The 19,167-nt window shown below is 40.6% G+C and overlaps 1 protein-coding gene across 4 annotated transcripts in view; it reads right to left on the bottom strand.

The window, feature by feature from the left end:
* The window catches only part of nhsl1b (NHS-like 1b), a 117,776-nt gene extending 100,129 nt beyond the window's left edge, over nt 1-17,647 (bottom strand). For 2 of the 4 annotated variants that reach the window (XM_074616394.1, XM_074616399.1), the window contains exon 1: nt 16,992-17,647. In XM_074616394.1, coding sequence (XP_074472495.1) covers nt 16,992-17,310 — 319 coding nt within the window. In that variant the 5' untranslated portion in view covers nt 17,311-17,647. The remainder of the gene's footprint in view (nt 1-16,991) is intronic. The other 2 variants (XM_074616393.1, XM_074616396.1) reach the window with 2 other exon arrangements.
* Nucleotides 17,648-19,167: the final 1,520 nt, after the last annotated feature.

The following is a 19,167-nucleotide window of genomic DNA, read 5'->3' as shown; positions in this document are numbered from 1 at the left end:
CACTTTTATCCATGTGAATCACTAGATTGCCAAAATGATAAATTAGTCAATGAGTCACCATTTGAGCAAATACAGTCTCTCTAGTCCCAGCTTCTCAATTGTGGATATTTAATGTTTTACTCCAACGTTTCCTCATACAAAGGTTCGTATGATATCTTATCTTTGTCATTTGTGTTTTTTCCTACAAATGTCCAGCAACACGTGACACACGTGTCCAATTCCGCTCCAGTCTTTTCAACATAAACTTCCGTCTTCACGGTAAAAGACGTAGGTTTAGGCAACAAAACTACTTAGTTAAGTTTAGGAAAAGATCGTGGTTTGGGTTTAAATAACTCCGGAAGTTGCGTAACTTTAGTACGGAAGTTACATGACAAATAAATCCACGTTGACTTCTGGTTTCACACGGGACACAAACATCGGTCTCCTGGGCAAAAGTCCGGTGTTTCTTGACCCACCCCGACCTCCTCCCTACATTTGTTGGTCTTTATACTTCCTGATTTACAACTATCTGGATTACATACAAAATTGATTTTGCGGGATATATATGAATTACAGTGCATTACTTTTTGTAGGTACTGTATAGCTACGAACAGTGTATGAGAATAGCCTGTTTATTTTGCCTTATGTGAGAGTAAATTGAAAATTGTTCAGGTGTTGGGACTGTTAATCAGACCAAAAATGTTAAGACATCGGATTTAGGAAATTCTAACAGGCATTTTTCACTATTTTATGACATTTATCGACCAAACAATTTATCAGGAAAATAATCAGCAGATGAATCCATAATAAAAACAAACATTAGTTGCAGCCTTAGTTAATATTGTTAATTTAATTCTTTATCTTACAGCTCTGTTTTACCACTTTTTAATTAATATTTTCGCTTTTATGTGATTTGACAATTACAGAAGTCTCAATACTTTTCCCACAGATTCTCTATTAGTAGACAAAAGTTATAAAAAGCAAACGGGATTTAAACTTCACCCCACTTATTGAAAAAAAATGCATACGTGGGTGAGTAGTGCCCACGCATTTAAAGCTTCACTGGGCATCTGAAACCTTTTGTGGAAAAAACACCTGGGGCGAGGGAACGCACCTAATCAAACAGCTATAATGGTAATAGCTTGCTTCACCCACTCAAGCACATACACAAACACACATACACGGAGAAAGAGAAGGTCAAAAACACAGCTGAGTCAATACACCAGGACACAAGCTGGCGGTATCCTCGAGAGTAGACACGCAGGTTTGCGACCAAAAGGTCTGACCAAATCAAATATCACTCCCTAAACAACCATTGCTGAAATACTTTGAGCAAGGCACTTTTTGGACAGGACATTTTAGGTATCTGCACACCAGCGCAAACCTCAACGTCTGAGACAGAAGGAAACTCAGGCCAACAACAGCAGCAGCTAAATGGCAATGTGGCCATGATACGTGAGCAGCCTTCGCTCTAAGCACTTTACTGGAACTTGGATTAAAATGACTCACGTTGAATAACAAGTATAAATGTCAACATTCACGTAAGAGGCAAATAACAAGTAATTACTGATATCCATGATTACAAGTCTCCACACCCATCTTACTGAGAAACCAACAAGTAAGACACACACAGGTTGTTTCCCATGCATTGTCTGTTTAACTACCCATTCTCCTGTTGCCTCCATTAGTGGGCAGTAACAGGAATGGGCACGCAGACTCCAGCAGGGCTTAAAGGAGATTAACCATTCTGTAGCCGTATGAAATCATGTTCCTCATAATCCCCATCACCGACTCTGAAAATCCCCTCTCACTGTGTGGCATGGGAGGGCCTCTAAATGTGCTCTCTTGTTCTTTTGAACACACACATCTGCACAAAACAGCTGGATGTCTAGAAGAACACTCTTAACATACAGATGTGTAGGATTACAGAGTGACTGAGTGTGTGTGTTTAAACTTTATGGCGAACATTTACAAAATACAATAGTTGATCCGCACAACTAAAGGTCAGTAAATCACGCTGCATTCTCTTGTTATTAATACACCGATGTTGCAACATATTCATGTGCAGTACTGAGTCAGTGTCTCTTTTTCTTTAGTCATTTGTACTCAACAGCTGTTCTGAATTGAGGAAATTGAGTTTATAGCTCTTTTATATTTGGATGACAGCACATCTGTACGTGCTACTGTGTCTTTAAACATGCAGAGATTTGTTTCATCACTTTAATTACTTGTTTCCAGCTAAACATTTTCTAGTATACAATTCATTCCAGCTTCTTTTTGAACAATTACAGGCTTGATTTCCCCTTTATTCACACAGCTATTACATCTTTAATGACCTGCCTGCACATAGCATGGCACAGATATACCTATATAAACACATTGACAGTATTGTACAGTGGGTTGATAACCGCCCCCAAGCAAAAATGGCTGATTTTCCCTACTTTGTCACATATTGTGATCACAATGAATAACCATAACTATTATTTGTGTTATTAACAAATGCATCTTACTGTACTTTTTGTTACTGTCTAATGAGCATTGTATCTTTCATCTTTAAGTGGCCTTCTATTTGAATGAAATTAAAGTTAACCAAACTAAATTTCCTAAGGCTGAGTGTCAATATAGCAATTTTTTTCAACTGTTCCCAATGAATACAGAGCATATAAGGCCACCTAGAGAAAAAGCGCTGCACCCAGCGTCAGTTTTTTTTAATGAGTTTATGATGCATGAACTCGTGACATTTATTGAAAAGCATAATCATGATCTCACAGTATCGCTTCAAGGCTCCTGGCTTTTGGATGTGTGTGTGTGTTTATCCAAGTTATTGTTCCGTTTGATTGTGGATGTGTCTGGGCACAAGCTGCAACCCGTCCTTCAACCGCTTTTTTTCCTTCAGGCAACTTCCATGTTTAATAGACTGTATCACAGCTGTAAGAGCACTCCCATTACCTTTGCTGCACTCTGTATGTGTGTGTGTGTGTGTGTGTGTGTCACTGTACATCTGTGTTCAGCATGGTACGGAGGAGATATAGATGGCACAACAAGTGGTTTGGATATTTCTGCACTGCTTTCTGCACTCATCCACACACAGACGAGAGAGACAGGAGTATTTTAAAACTTGTCAGTGAGTCACAGGGTTGTAGGAGATGTGCAGCATGACACAGAGAGAGCGAGTGAGACAGACAGGAAACAGGTCAGTAATAGACAAAGAAAAGGAGGACAGAGAAACAACTTATCATTGCTATAAGATGACACACACACCTGTTTTTTCTCATATACAACTCCTGAGGCTTAAAGTGGGCAGACCAACATGACAGCACATCTTGGGGCCAAACATATGCAGACATCCCTCAACGCTATACAACTCACAGAGAGAGGAACAGGCCATGTAAATAGTACTTGAGTAGTAGTACTCACAGGAGATATACTGATGGATGGAAGTTTTAAGGGGGGACAAGGAAAAATGAAGTGCACACATGTACGTGCACATACACACAAAACACACACACACAATGAGGTCTCTGTGGATGAGGCAGACAGCTAGAGCTGCTGCAGAGGAAGATTCAGTAGTCAATAGGGATTCCTGTACAGAGTACGTCATATTTCACAGTGACAGACACTTTCTCAGACCGACACATGCACACGGCATGCAGTGATCTGGGGAGACAGAGTGAGATGGATGATGAGTCGGAATCTGCTTCAGGCGAGAGAGGTAGAGATGAATGCATCGCATTATGGCCTATTTGTTTTGAGTAATTAATAGGCAAATTAGCAAAGTAAATAGATCGACTCTGTATGGGTGTGTGCGTCTGTTTCACTCAAAAACATGTGCTGTACTTCTTCAAACTGTGACAAAGTATTCAGCTGCAGGCTGAGGCTACAGCCACACTAAACGATCTCCGTCCAGACGAGCGTTTTAGGGCCGTTTCAGAATTAATCTCCGTCCATACTACCATGCCTGAAAACGCACATCACATCATGCGCATGCCGGTGTAAACAGGAAGCAGTGCGGTTGGTTGTTCAGTTGCAGAAGGGCTAGAATAACACGTCTGGACACAGGAATTGTCGCAAAGCGCTCGTATAAAAGCTTGCTTCCTGAGCATGTAGGCAGTAGTAACATTATAAAATGCAGAATTTAACTGCACAACAGCTGCTCAAGGTTTGATGACCTTGTTGTCTATGCTAGCAGTAAGTGCAACTCTTTATACGTGTTGAAATAACCGCTGGTAGTCGAGGCTGATGTTGTTTGTTTCTTCCGGAAAAAGGTCAAGCGTCTCCATTTTTAGGGGCTCGAAAACGCCAGAGTAGTGTTGAAATGTTGTATTCTTTTTAAAATGAAAACGTATTAGTGTGGATGTAGCCTGAGATGTCCGAACCAAACACACAACCAGAGAGAGAAGAGACCGAGACAATTTACAGAGAAACTTAAAAGTTTGAATATTACTTCCTTACAAAATGTTAATATATGTTAATATGCTCTAATGTCTTTATGATGTTACATCATCTCGTGAAAATTAGAAGAAAAAGGTCGTATTGAACTAAACTGAATCAAGAGTAACACAAGAAAGAACAAGAGAGAGCAAGACGATAAAAGAAAGACCAGGAGAAAACACTCGTCTAAAACAACACAGCTGACTGTGACTCTACAGTAGATAGAAAGACAGAGACTGATGGTTCTCATGAATGAGTTGGTTGTTAAAATAAAGACAGTAACAATGTTAGAAACTATTTAGGAAGAACTGGGATATTTAGGTTGAGGTCAAATCAAGACTCAAGTTAGTAATTCTAAACCAGACAAAGACTTTTAGGATATTTCTATGAGACCTTAGACTGCTGCTTTAACGACAATCAGTAGCCATATCATGCACAAAGAAATTAAAAACAATGTGCCTGCTTCCATCAGGTAACCCTGCACATTTGTATGTCAACTATTTTATTCAGTCAATGTAAATTCTCAATAGTTTAGAGTCACTAAAGATGTGTCATCTCAGTCAGTGCTAACCAGCACAGCCTCCAAAAGATCAAGAAGGCTGGTGGTAACATCGGCCAGTTATTAAAATGTGTCTGATAAAAAGCATCATGACTCCAAACATCACAACCGCAGTGGGTAATTGCTAAATGAGTATAAAGTGTGTTGACATTAAAAATTGCCAGACAAAACTCAGACAACCAAAACCACATACTGCATGTGTATTGTATGTGTGCAAGGGAGTTATGCAGTAGGGGGTGGGGTATATATGCACAGGTGAAGCCCTGTCTCACTGTGGTCTATATCTGCAGGTATATATTGATATTTGCTGGATGCTGGGAGGAGAAACACAGTACATTTCACGATCAGGATTTTGGTTTCCCACAATAAAATGAACATGATCGACTGCGATATTGATGTTAAAATAAGTGCTCCGCTGCATAAATCAAGCGTTTCCTAAACTAACAGCTAGAGATGCACCGTCAATCAGCAGCCGATTGAAGCCGGGCGGTTTTCAGCGGTCTCATATTCATACATGTGATGGTTTTACGTCGGCACACAGCAGCACAGTCAGTAACGTCTCACACACACACAACATGTTGTCGGTGTGGAGGTTCTTCAGAGGAACAACCTTAAAAACACTTAGAAGAACTAAATTAATCAGAAACTTATTATATTGTGACTTCGTTCCCGTGCATGCTGCAGTAATCACAGTGACCGACTCGTCTGCCGACAGCACGGACCACGTTATGGTGAGTACAGGTTGATGGTAAGTTATAATGCTACCATGATGCGTTCAAACGTAATCTTGTATAATAATCTAATATTTAAATAAAAATACATTTATTTCCTAATCATTTGAATTTAGTTTTTTTGTAAATAACCACTATAGATGACAATAATAAAGTAAAATAATAAACAGAGTTTTTGACAGTTTGAATGAAGCACAGCATGGAAGTGAGAGCAGTTTATTTAAATGTGAAATTGCAACAAAAAAAAAATTGTCCCTAAAATGAATCGTGATAATAATCTTAATATTTATCAAAATAATCGTGATTATCATTTTGGCCATTTTTTGTGCAGCCCTAATGTGAATCAGGAGGATGGCTACAGGACGTACCGCTCATTGCATTTGTGTACATGGGCGTGTGCGTCCGTGTGTTTCCATGTGTGCGTTGGTTAAGTGGCACAAGTGACAGATGTGGAGGGAAAATCCCTGTTTATTTTTCCTGATGCGGTCATAGAGTCAAGAGCATATCTGTGTGTGTATGAGTCTGTACAATGTGTTTCCAGGCCTTGAGTGCAGTAAAGTGTAGAGGCGGGATAACAATAGACTTTATGTTGCTGTAAGATGAGCTCCCACCTGCTGCAGTATGTCATTATGTACTGTATGAATGTGTGTCTGTCTGTCTGTCCGCCTGTCATACCCATCATTGTAATATGCAGGATGCATTTAATCCTAACAGTCGTTGCCATCAAAAGTGGTTGTCGTGTCTTCACAGGATGTCTTTTGTTTATTCTGTCACCAAGCTGGAAACAGGATCACTATAGAGCAGTTTTGCTGTAGTTACTATAACTACCCATGATGCACCCCTGTGACATTTATACCAACAGCAAACATGGGTTTTTCCCCAAGAGGTATAACAATGGTTACTGTACAGTAGGTGCCACTGTGTAGGTTCACTGGATAACTGTCATGAAAGGCCTGAATGTACAATAACCAGGCTAGAAGAAAAAGGCTAAATCAGAAAATGCAGGTTTATAAGTTTAAAACGATTATTTTGAATTCGGAAGTAAGTTAAGTGCATCAGGAGGTGACTTTGCTGACAAAACAAAAAAGCAAGAGGCTCAGTGTGACAATGATGCATCACATCCATACAGCTGCTGTTGTAGAGAACAAAGCTGCTTGAAACAGCTGGCAAAGTTGAACAGTTGTGCATCTCAGTAATGGTGTGACCTAAATTACACAGTCCATCTCAAACAGACTGTAAAGATGCTGCTGTGTGAACATCAGTCACTGATTTTAAGAGGAGTTGCATAATGCACAGAGACATCTGCCCTCAAAACGCCACCGTTTAGGGGGGAGAGGGGCCGCAAATGTAACCTTGAGGTACGACAGAGACAGAAAGGAGACGTTTCACCACTGCTCTGAGTCTATTAACTCCGATGGGAGGAGTGAACGTGGACACAGATTGACTGATTATTTCCCCCCCATCGTCACCAAAGTAAATATTGAACCCATTTTTGACAAGCCACATATCTTCCGACCATACTGACACTAAAAATTTTATTTTTCAGACGGACAAATCGGGAGAAAATTTACTTTGTTAGAGACCTTTCTCTCTCTCTCTGTGCAACACATTCTCGCAAGATCTATTGAGACAATGACATGAATCCCTGATCAGATATCTGTAGGCTAGCACATATTATTCCAGACATTAACCAAATTTGACTTAGGAAGTTGGGCTACTGCTGTGAACGATGATAATACATGTACTGAAAGATAGACGAGAGAAATGTACAGTATATAGCGAAACAAAACAGATCATATGAGAGACAAAGAGAAAGATAAAGGGCGAGCAGGAGCTTTTGTCTTTGTTGTGGTCAGCGTGGCAGTGTGAGGGCGGACATCAAAGTGCAGAGGATGGACAGAGATGAGAGAGGAAAGGTCTGGAAGCCATATGAAACAACAGGAAGAGAGAAGGGGAAAGAAATATAGGACAGGGAGTAAGAGAGAGAGGGGAGAGAGAGGAAGAGACTTTAAAACAGAGGAAGGAGGCAGAAAAGGGAGAGTTGCTGACAATGGAATATGCTGAAACATCATGTCACATCTGTGCACAGACTCACATAAACAGTCGCACTCAACGCAAGCTGTGAAAATGTTTTGTCAGATGTTGTTTGAGAATATATAATCTCCCTAAAAACGTATTTGCTCATTTTTAACTTGCCTGTTCACAGGCTCATTTCACCTAAACCCTGCTGTCAGTTGAGCTCCAGTGGGAATACAATCAGACCTCAACATCTGGCTGTGTGTGATCTAAAGCACACAAGTTCTCCAAAACCACAGTTGTGTAAAATCTGGAACACAACCTCGACTTGAACTCTTTGATTGCGCTTTTCAACTGCAACATGAGCAGTAATGGAATAAATCTGTTGTGATGCAGCTAATATATAAAAACCACAAGCAAATACAAAGAAATGTTCAAATACTACATTCAATATTCCTGCAGTTCTGCCACACTGGAATATAGAAAACTGATGAATGACTCTAGATCACTTTAGCTCTGTTAAATTGAAACCCCTTAACACTCCGACAGTGGGCCCGGCTGCTATTCTGAGGTTGTTGCTGGCTGAGTTTACAAGCTAGAGAGACGAAGTTACGCTAAATTTTGGCGAGGAAAAACTGACATGGCAATTTTCAAAAGGGATCCCTTGATCTCTGAGCTCAAGATATGTGAATGAAAATGGATTTTATGGGTACCCACGAGACTCTCCTTTACAGACATGCCCACTTTATGATAATCACATGCACTTTGGGGCAAAACCATGCAGTTTTTTGAATGTATAAATGTGTTATTTTCGCTTATTGTAAAAATGATGTGTTTGAATATTTCTGCAAATTGGGGTCCTTAAACAGTCTTGGAATTGCATAGATTGGATATCACCTTAAAGCTGAGACTCTTGCGGATCCAAGGAGCCCAACTGTATTTATGTGTGATGATGTTAATCCCCATAGTAGCCACTTCATATAGCGAGACCATTTTTGGAAATTTTACCTAACTGTATAAAATGACCTGTTGTGACCTCTAGGATAATCACAGCCTCATGAGACTTTACAATTACAAACTAGGGACCTAGGGCATTCAGAGGATGGATGGCTTTCCTAGGTAAATTGACAATAAGGGGGTTTCTGAGCAGTTTCCAGAACAGAAGTGCTCGCCATCCAATCACCAAAAAATGCAATTCTTGCAGAAATCTCCAAATGTCAAAGGTTTTTGATACTAAATCACAGCATGGCTTTTTCTGTGGTGTTCCCCAAGGTCTTGGTGTCTTAATGTGGTATTTTGGAGGGATTATTGATTATTTTAATCAATTGTCAAGTGGTTAAAAATGGTTAAATTTAGCACCAAATCTGTGTAACAAATGGTATCAACCCAAAAATTGCTGCAACAACTTATGAGACATAATAGAGCATGGGGATGACCATCACAAACTTATATCATCATTTGAGAAAAATATGCAATCATGCAAAAAGGGGTTTTGCTGGTGGTTAAGTTGGGCAGGAAAGAGAGAAGAAGGGCCCGCTGAAGGCTGCTGTGCCAACTCTGTGTTGAAGAAGTGAAATAAGCAATGAGGGAAGTAAAAAGGAAGTGTGTGTTTATATATGCGTGCATCTACAAATGTATAAGGAGACGGAGGGGTATCCCACACCATCCCTGGATACTCCTCCAAGCAGAGGTCACCACAGTGGGAGTTAAAAACATGCTCATCTCCTCACTGGCTGGTTAAACCCTGGATTTCCCAGCAGCACCCACATCTGCCAACTTGCAAGTCCTGCATCTGTGTGAACATAGGCGCGTGTGTGTTTGCGGACAGCCATGATTAAATCTTGATAGAGAGACTTTATACTGTGTATGCAAATAATACTCTATGATATTTTCAGCTCTTTCCATAAGTAAATCAGGCTTTTGCAGAAAATGAAGACCTAAACAAACAGTTCAGTCATACTACTACGTGCAAAACAAGCCATGAACTAACCATGAAATTTGAAAAACAGCTGAGCGTCATCATCTAATGCTGGCAGATATAATTGATAAAATACACTAGAATATAATACCATAGAGTGATCTGGTATTCACAGACTTCCTAGCAGCCCACAGAGGCTTAACATCAAAGCTCAAACCAGGGCTTACACACTGTCAGCCCCTCACACACACACACAACTCTAAATTTAGCCATTTTCTTATTAACTTTACCGTCTCATACCATGAGCAAATCAGTCTCTGACAAATTTAGTTTTATTAAGCGGAGGAAGTGTAAAGACAGCGCTGAGCAGAGGCAGCTGGAGTCGGGACATTACATGTGATGAGTACTTACGGTAACACTGACAGACTGCTGAAGGAAATGCATGTGTGTACAAACACACGAGAGATGGGTTTTAAGAACAACACTTGCATTCATCAGTCATCATCTCCCTCGTTCTCCCTTGCATTTTCACTCCCCAACACTCCTTTTGTGCCCTAGCCAGGGCTGCGTCTACATCCTGGGCAGTCTGCATAGAGGCGTGAGAGAGGGCGGCACCGTGTATACACACACACACACACACAACAACACACACACACACACACACAGTCCAAGTCAGATGCAGTTCAATGGCGATATATCCCTTCACTTCTTCGCCCTTTCCCACTCTTTTTTTTCTTATTTCTCTCTCACTGACCCGACCCGTCTCTTTTGTTCTTCATGGGACCAGGTCGACCTCTAGAACCAGGCCGGGCTCCCCTCGCTGGAACCAGCCCTGTGGGAACTGACTAGTGGATTCTGGCTGCGTAATGACTGCTCTCTATACATGAATGGAGGCGACCATGGCGGGCCTGAGTGAATAGTGACGAGGGGGAATTGAGGTGGGATAAACAGAGTGTGTGTATGTGCGTGAGTGAGTGTGTGTGTGTGTGTGTGTGTGTGTGTGTGTGTGTGTCAAACAGGAAAAGGAGATGATTAAAAAACGATAAATAGCAATTAGACTAGTTTATCTAGGACTGTGTTTATCTTTGTTATTCTTTTGTTTTACATGCACAAAACATTCTGTTATTTACACTTACTCAGAAAAAGACAATATTGCTACTGAGCTGTTTCCATGGCTAATGAAAATTAATATTCCACTAATATTCCTGTTTACATGCAGCCGTGCGTATTCTGATTAACGTAACCAGTGGTGGACTTGTGCGAACACAACCTCTCTCTTTCATCACTTCAACCACCTTCTTGAAAGGTCGGCGTTGTTGTATTTGCGCATATCCAAAAAACCTGTTGATATCCAAGTCTTTCATAAATGCTTTAAAGTAGGCGTGTTTCTCCTTCTTTTCTTTTGGGCATGTACTGTATCTATGCAAACTGTTTCACTGGTTGGTTTGTATACAATGCACTGAGCTGGCCGTAAAAACTCAAGAGGACGTGTGTCGCAAACCGCCGTAAAAACCCACAGTGAGACGCATATTCCGAATGCGCTGTATACATGTCCAAAGAGTGCTCCTAAAACCCGGATAATATCGGCATATACCATTCTGAGTAAGGCCTGATTCAGAATATCCAAACAGAATATGCTGTTTACATGACCCGTATCAAATGCAGAATACTGTCAGATTCTGAATAATACTGGAATATTAGTGTGCATATAAACGTAGTTACTGTTTTTATCATCATTACTGAGTAGCACAGTTTATGCACAAACACTCATGGCCGGTGTGGTGCCAGCCTGAGCTAAAATATGTCCATCAACAGACAAGCCAAGTGTGTGTGTGTGTCCATGCACACACAAACACACACAGGTCCTTGAGAAGCTCTTGAACATAGCAACACACACTAAAGTTGATGGCATGCTACAGATGAAAGATTATCAGGCAAAGACATATACGTCTATAAATAACTGAGGGACTGGGGGGAGGAATGTACAGGCAGTTTGCATGCATATCTATGAGAGGATGATTGACAGTGGGCATTAGCAGGTCAGCTGGAAGCATGTGTCCAATCCAGATTGTCTTTTTTTTTGCTCAGTGTGTGTGTGTGTCTATTTCAGAGCCCCACAGCAGCAGGTAGCTAGTGGGCATCAAGACATCTGACAGGGAGGCCCTAAGTCTCTTGTAACTCCAATTAACCTTCACTAGTTCGACCTACTTTCAACATTAAAATAGCGTACTCCCTCTTCAACACAGTGCTATATTTGGCAGAGGAGACTTAGTGTTTAATATTTAGTTAGAGGCACATTTCACTTAAAAGTCAAAAGTTGTGACATGTCAGTGGTTGAGGCTAAGAAGTCCTTCATTACATTACATACATGGTGACATTTCGGGCTTCATTTTTTCCTATCGTAGCTTTACGATTTATCTGACATAGATTGGGGGACAAGACTTTATTACGTCGAATTCACACCAGAGCAGTGGCGAAGTGCGGCGAACAGCCATGCAATGTCTATGAAAAGCTGCGGCGGTTGCTCCTGAACTCAGCGAGCTGTGTTCGTTTGATTCAAAGCGCGGCAAAACAAAAGTTGGGAAAAGTTTAACTTTTAGCGGCGAAGTGCGGCCAGAGAGAACCCGCAGCCAATCAGTAAACAGATCCTGTTACTCCTGTGACATGTTGACCTATGTCACAAAGAATTTCACACATGACCATGCCTCCCGGACGCAGAAAAAAGTAATCATTGCGACGAGCCGTACTTCGCAGCTGTTTGGTGTAAAATTGGGTGTCAGACCCACCTCGCACAGTGTGACATACATTAATCCTGTAAGATTGTAAGTCATAAACTACTCAGGATCAACCACAGCTGAGCTGACCCTCGTTAGCCAGAATCAGAAACACAAACCAGCCAAACTAGACTTTATTTAAACTCTTGACTCTGGAGTGTCAGGTGTTCCCCTCTGAGGCTGGAGAGAATGACCTCCGACCTGCTGACTGCTACTTCGGCACAAATGGATAAACAGTAGCATTGAGACAGTCAGATTACACACACAGAGAGGAGGATCCCATTTGCCTACCATGTCCCTGTTCAAACTGCCCCTGATGATTACTCTGACTGCATAGACGAACAGCAAGATGAGACACATCTCACACACACATACATTCACTGCTACGCCCTTCTCTCAATGTCAGTCCCCCAGCTTATAGGGGCCCCTCTTTTTGCCCCTCACCAGTAATATGATCCATCTCCGACCTGAGGTTAGAGTAGGAATCCTAACCCACAGTAGTTGAAGACAAAAGAGTGACCGGTCACAGTTAAACATGTTTGCAAACTATAAGATGATATGAGTATGCAATACATTCCTTTGGGCCTGGTCAAATACTGTAAAGGTGATATGTCATGAGGTCTCAACAAATTTGACGTTTATATTTGCCAACCTTGAAAGCTCAAAAATAGGGAGGATTTCAAAACCAAAGTGAGGAGTCTGGGGGAAAAAAAATAGTTTCAGAGACTTTGTTTCCTGCATTCTGGTGACTTTTAAAGAATGACATAACAAAATTATGATTTATGTTAAATCAAGCCGTACTTTTAATTTGACTTTTTATTCTCAGGAAAGAAAACTGGACAATTCACCCCTACCTCTTAGTATTCTCCATTTCTCTCTCCGTCTCTCACTCACTGAAGGCCCTTTCAGCCACAATGTGACAACGGAACCACTGCACTCTGAAACCCATTATTTCCAATGGCTTGCGCCACGCCACGATGGCTTTTTTCTGCGGCGAGCAAAGCCCAACTTTAGGTGCTACACGCTGTGATGTGTGGCGAGCACAGCTCAAACCGCGTTGTGTTGTTGTGAGCCGCTCTCTTCTGCCGGGAAACAACATTTTGTGTAGCTCTATTGTCGTCCGGGTAGAAACAGTAAGGAATATACAGGCTGTACAGTGCCAGAATGAGGTTGAGATAATGAAAAAGGGTGTGAATATTCGCCATAAATCGGAAGAAATAGGGCTTTTTTTGGGGCTTCTGGGCTTCCAAGCTTTGGCGAGTAATATTCGAAGGTATTTGAAGCTTCTGTATGTCGGTCTGTCTCCATCTCCTCCCTTTCTGTTCCCAGGACGGTGCCGCTGCCGCACTACTGTACACACAGGCACCTCTACACAAAACAAACGATATCCGTCTGAGAATAACTAATAATAATTAATGTTGAATATAAATTATGGGATTATTCCTTATTTAATGGGCTATTTGGGGATTTATACGTTATGATAACATACTTATATATATAAAACAAACCCAAAACGAGGCATCCAAATACTGATTTGGAGGTTGATTACAATAGCAACGGTCGAAAAGGGAGTCTACTGGGAAAATCGGAAGGTTTGGCAAGTATGAGATATACTAGACAAAGAGTACAAGAAACAGTGAGATGTGTTGCTTAATACTGTGTAAACCAGTGAGTAATAGGAGGCTGCAAAATACTATAACATGTCAATGGATGATTTGTCTCTGCTTCACACATTAACTTTAATTCAAATACCCATTCAAAACAACTCCACCAGCTGTTCTCACGATTATGACACATTCAAATCCTGGAGTAATGCTGGGGGGGGGCGGTGCTTCAAAGGGAATTTTTTTTTAAGACAGGTGTTTATGTGGAACGAGTTAGAGTGAAGCATACATGCCTGCGTTGAAATTAATGTGAAGCCAGTGCTTCTGTACTCGCAGTGCTGGCCTTGGGGCTACGTGGGAGCTGGCTGCTACAGATCGCTAAGTAACACACTGCATTCCAGTCCACTCTCTCACACCTTGTCCTCAGCTGCTATAGCCTCCACCGAATGACTGAGTGAAACGGAACAAAGCTTTCAAAAAGGAACTCCCAACCACATCCCCACCTAGGACCGCATTAAAAAACATCAACAGGTACAGATAATAGGAGCAGTCGAGTCATGCCACGCGATAACACAGGGGGATTAGTTCAATGTCTGGGAGCCGTCACGCAGCGGGTACTCCCTAAAACACAGCTTGACGGAGTATCAGTCCAATCCATTGCTCATCATACATCACATTCGCTTGTGTCTGGGAACTGTCTGCTCGGCTTATCGTTTCGCCGCAACTAGTTTTTGAATCTGCGTGTCTGAGAGAGAGAGAGTGTGAGTCACAGTCAGACCGAAGGCTGGTGAATAGAATAGACAGTGAAAAGGGAACAAAAACCAATGACTCAGAGATTAAATCCTCTTCAGTCACCGACGTCGGGCTTGTCTTCTGAATCCTACTTTGCAACATATTTCAGAGGCAAATTAGATAAACAAAGGAGCCATGAAGAGAATCAATAGTCTTATCAACAGGTCCACAAGCAACCCTTAGGAAGCAGTGGTTTAAAGTAGCTGCTATCTACTACAGGTCTGTACCAGAGGCAGACAAAATGACAGGCCTATCGCTCAATCTTTGCTGGCACATAGTCTGGGTTAATATATAAACCACAGAGCGTGAGACGACAGGAGGTAGCTTTTGCAAGGACAGCAAAACAAATCACAAACCCAACAAAAGTCAGCACATGGTGCGGCAAAGGGAATTGATTATCCATTTATCTTTTGAGTTGACCAACTTTGTTTACATGCATGAAACAGCCAGAAGAGATTTGGGGAGGAGGGAGGGTTGTTAAGGCCTCCTGTGATCTCAGTGTCCTTTGAAGACCTGAACACAGATGGTGGAGTCCGTTGAGAGGAAATCCATCATTTCTGACGGGGACTCAACATCCCTATTAACATAAGTCTGAATCGAGACAAACACGAGCCATGTGTCATCACCAGTTGCCACCACTCCTCCCTGGTTTCTTTCAATGGTGGAAATGTGACAATCACCTTGGACCTGACCAGCATCTCTCCATGTTATTATGACGGAGCAGCAAAAGTCAAAGCAACTCCAGATGGAGATTAATTCAAAGTCAAACATCTCGACTTTATATTTATTTATTTATTTATTTATTTATGTATATTTACAGTGTATTCTAATATATTCTTTATATTGTGTATACTATGCATACTTGCAATATTTTCAGGTGGAATTTCAGTTCATTATCACTGTGCAATATAATTTTTCCACTTGTGCAATTTTGTTAATAGTCTGTTTATTGTCAATACTGTATGTACTGCTCCTACTTTTATGCATCTTGTTTTTTGCACTATCCCCTTTGCTGCTGTACACTGCTGGACTAAGAAAGGAATATCTTATCTTATTGTAGCGCCCACATAAGCGTCTTGTTTGTTCCTTGTTACTGATAGAGATCATTCAATCCACCAAACAACTCACAACAAGAGTCAATACCAACAGGAGAATACACTGTTTACCATTGGCAGAGCATTTTGGCAAATTTTTCTTGGGCGCTACCCAAATAATCAGCTGTGCTGCTCATCCCACAAATGCATGATCCTTACAAGTTGGACATCATTGTGAAGGTAAATAAACAGGCTTTCCAACCATGTAAAATACAATGACCATTAGCATTGTAACAACAGAGAAATAATCCACCAAACACAAGTTTCCGAACTTTTTTCCCCCAGTTTATATATTGAATATTTACTGTTCCTGTGCAATGCCTGGATAACCTGCTGCTGTAACACACAAATTTCCCAATTTGGGATCAATAAAGTACATCTATCTATCTATCTATCTATCTATCTATCTATCTAGTTATCTCTGGAATTAATCAATAACCATCTGTGGAGAGAAATCATGGTACAGAAGTGCCATGTTATCATATATGTGCATTCATAATATTACATGTCTGGGCACCAATAACAAGTTTATGGTGATTTTCTCTGGTTTAAACCACAATATTACTACAGTATTGCTGCCTATATGGGGCCAGAAATGTAGAGATATACTCCAGATGGGGATTAATTCAAAGTCAAACATCTCAACTTTATATTTATTTATTTATGCATATTTATATTGTGTATACTTTAGATATTATCTCTAGTGTTGATATGTATATTTACTGTTCCTGTGCAATGCCTGGATAACCTGCTGCTGTAACACAAGAATTTCCCAATTTGGGATCAATAAAGTACATCTATCTTTCTATTTATCTATCCATCTTTCTATCTATATATCTATTTCTCTCTAGAATTAATCAATAACCATCTGTGGAGAGAAATCATGGTGCACAAGTGCCATGTTGTCATATATGTGCATTCATAATACTACATGTCTGGGCACCAATTACAAGTTTATGGTGATTCCTTTAGTTTAAACCACAATATTACTACAGTATTGCTTTCTATGGGGCCAGAAATGTAGAGATATACCCTAGAGATCTCACACTGCAGACTACCAACTAGTAACTAACAACAGGCATTGCAAACTTACGGATTTTGACCTTCTTGGGATCAACCTTGCGGACTTCAGCCTGCAGCCTGTGCAGCCTCCCCTGGATCCTGCAGGATCTCCTGAACACCATGCCAGCCTCCATCTCGATGGCCAGGAAGATGTCGCTGGCATGGCGAGAAAGGTCGGAAAGTTGGTGGATAATGTTGATCAAAGTGTGACATCCGACCTCGTCCAATGAGGAGAACAAAACGGGCTTTCTCAGTTTGCGTCTCCCGGGTTCTTCCCTCGGTATCCAGCCATCCCTCGCAGATAACCTGCTAACACGCCGCGGCTCGATGCTCCTCTGCTCAAAGGGCATGTTTTTATTTATTATATCCAAAACTGTTCACGCAAAAAAAAAACTCACAGCTTTAAAACCAATCCAAGACGCATTGCTTCAGTGCTTTGGCTGCAGTATAATCCTTCAATCCCGCCATATTTCTTGTTTTTCAAAGCATGGGGACTTTGTGCTGCTGCTGTAACACTGGAGAGACGTTGCCTCCCAAAGTCTATTCAAATCCAACCAGACAGAGAGCAGCAGGCTGCAGAGAGAAGAAAAAAACACACACAAGAGGAAAAGTAGGGAAAAAGTACAAATAAAAACCCGGAAAAAATACTACAACCACCTGTAGCAAGTGGAGCTGGAGCCAGATATACAGAGGAGACTTTACCTGCCTCCCCTTCGAAGGCAGTTCAGCAGCCTGGTGGAAAACATGGACCGGATTATTTAGTCCAAACTGAACCGGAGGGGACTGACGCTATACCAGCACACTGATGAGTTAGATCAGGGGTCAGCAACCTTTACTATCAAAAGAGACATTTTAGGCAAAAAAAAAAAAGAAAAGAAAAATCTGTCTGGAGCCGCAAAACATTTGAGCATTGTGATGAAGGTAACACAGTTTATAGTCTAAGTATTTAGTATATAAGTTTAATGCAGTGAGGGCCAAAGTGCAAATGTACTACGGAGTATTAGAGGACGTCGAGGGGGGAAAAATCTGAGATTTACGGAATAAAGTCATAAATTTACGAGAAAAAAAGTCGTAATATTGCGAGAATAAAGTCATAACTTTACGAGAAAAAAGTCGGAATATTACGAGAATAAAGTCATAACTTTACGAGAAAAAAGTCGGAATATTACCAGAATAAAGTCATAACATTAGGAGAAAAAAAGTCGGAATATAACGAGAATAAAGTCATAACTTTACGAGAAAAAAAGTCGTAATATTATGAGAATAAAGTCATATCTTTACGAAAAAAAGTCGTTATATTACGAGAATAAAATCCTTAGTTTACAAGAAAGAATGTTGTTATACTACGAGAATAAAGTCATAACTTTAGGAGAAAAAAGTCGTAATATTATGAGAATAAAGTCATATGTTTACGAGAAAAATGTCGTTATATTACGAGAATAAAGTCCTAAGTTTACAAGAAAGAATGTTGTTATACTACGAGAATAAAGTCATAACTTTACGAGAAAAAAGTCGTAATATTATGAGAATAAAGTCGTATGTTTACAAGAAAAATGTCGTTATATTACGAGAATAAAGTCATAACTTTAGGAGAAAAAAGTCGGAATATTACGAGAATAAAGTCATAACTTTACAAGAAAAAAAGAAGGTAACGTAAAAATTACTACTTTATAATATTATGACTTTATTCTGGAAATCTCAGATTTATTTTTTTCCCTCAATGTGGCCCTATTACTCCGACGTACCGTCGTACCATAGACCTACAACAATGATAAATAAAAATGAAAATGTAAACAAAAAACAGTTATTAATTTCCACTAATTTTATTAAAAATTAAAAGTTTGCAAGTGATTGACAGCCGGCTCTCATAGACGGCAGCTGGACAGCGGACAGCAGATCAGCTCTGACTGCTTATTTTCCTCCGGTCTGTGAAATCTTGCAGATGCCGTTAGGAGCACTGGAGGACACCGGAGGACACAGAGGCACATATTTTTCAGGTTACCTGTTTCATGTACTGTCTAGCGACCGTTTTATAAAAATAACTTTTTTTTATCATATTTGCTCCAATCTCGCCTTCTTCAGCTTTAACATACATTTATAGATACCAGCAAGAAATCTTGAGGGTGTGGGAGTTTTTGATATTATCTGGCGAAATGTATGTTTTATGATATTTTAGTAAGGACGTACTTACTACGTAAAGAAGTAGC

The sequence above is a fragment of the Sebastes fasciatus genome, chromosome 18 (genome assembly GCF_043250625.1).
Source record: "Sebastes fasciatus isolate fSebFas1 chromosome 18, fSebFas1.pri, whole genome shotgun sequence".
Lineage (NCBI taxonomy): Eukaryota > Metazoa > Chordata > Actinopteri > Perciformes > Sebastidae > Sebastes > Sebastes fasciatus.
The sequence above is the reverse complement of the archived record's forward strand: the minus strand, read 5'-3'. Positions and strand labels throughout refer to the sequence as shown.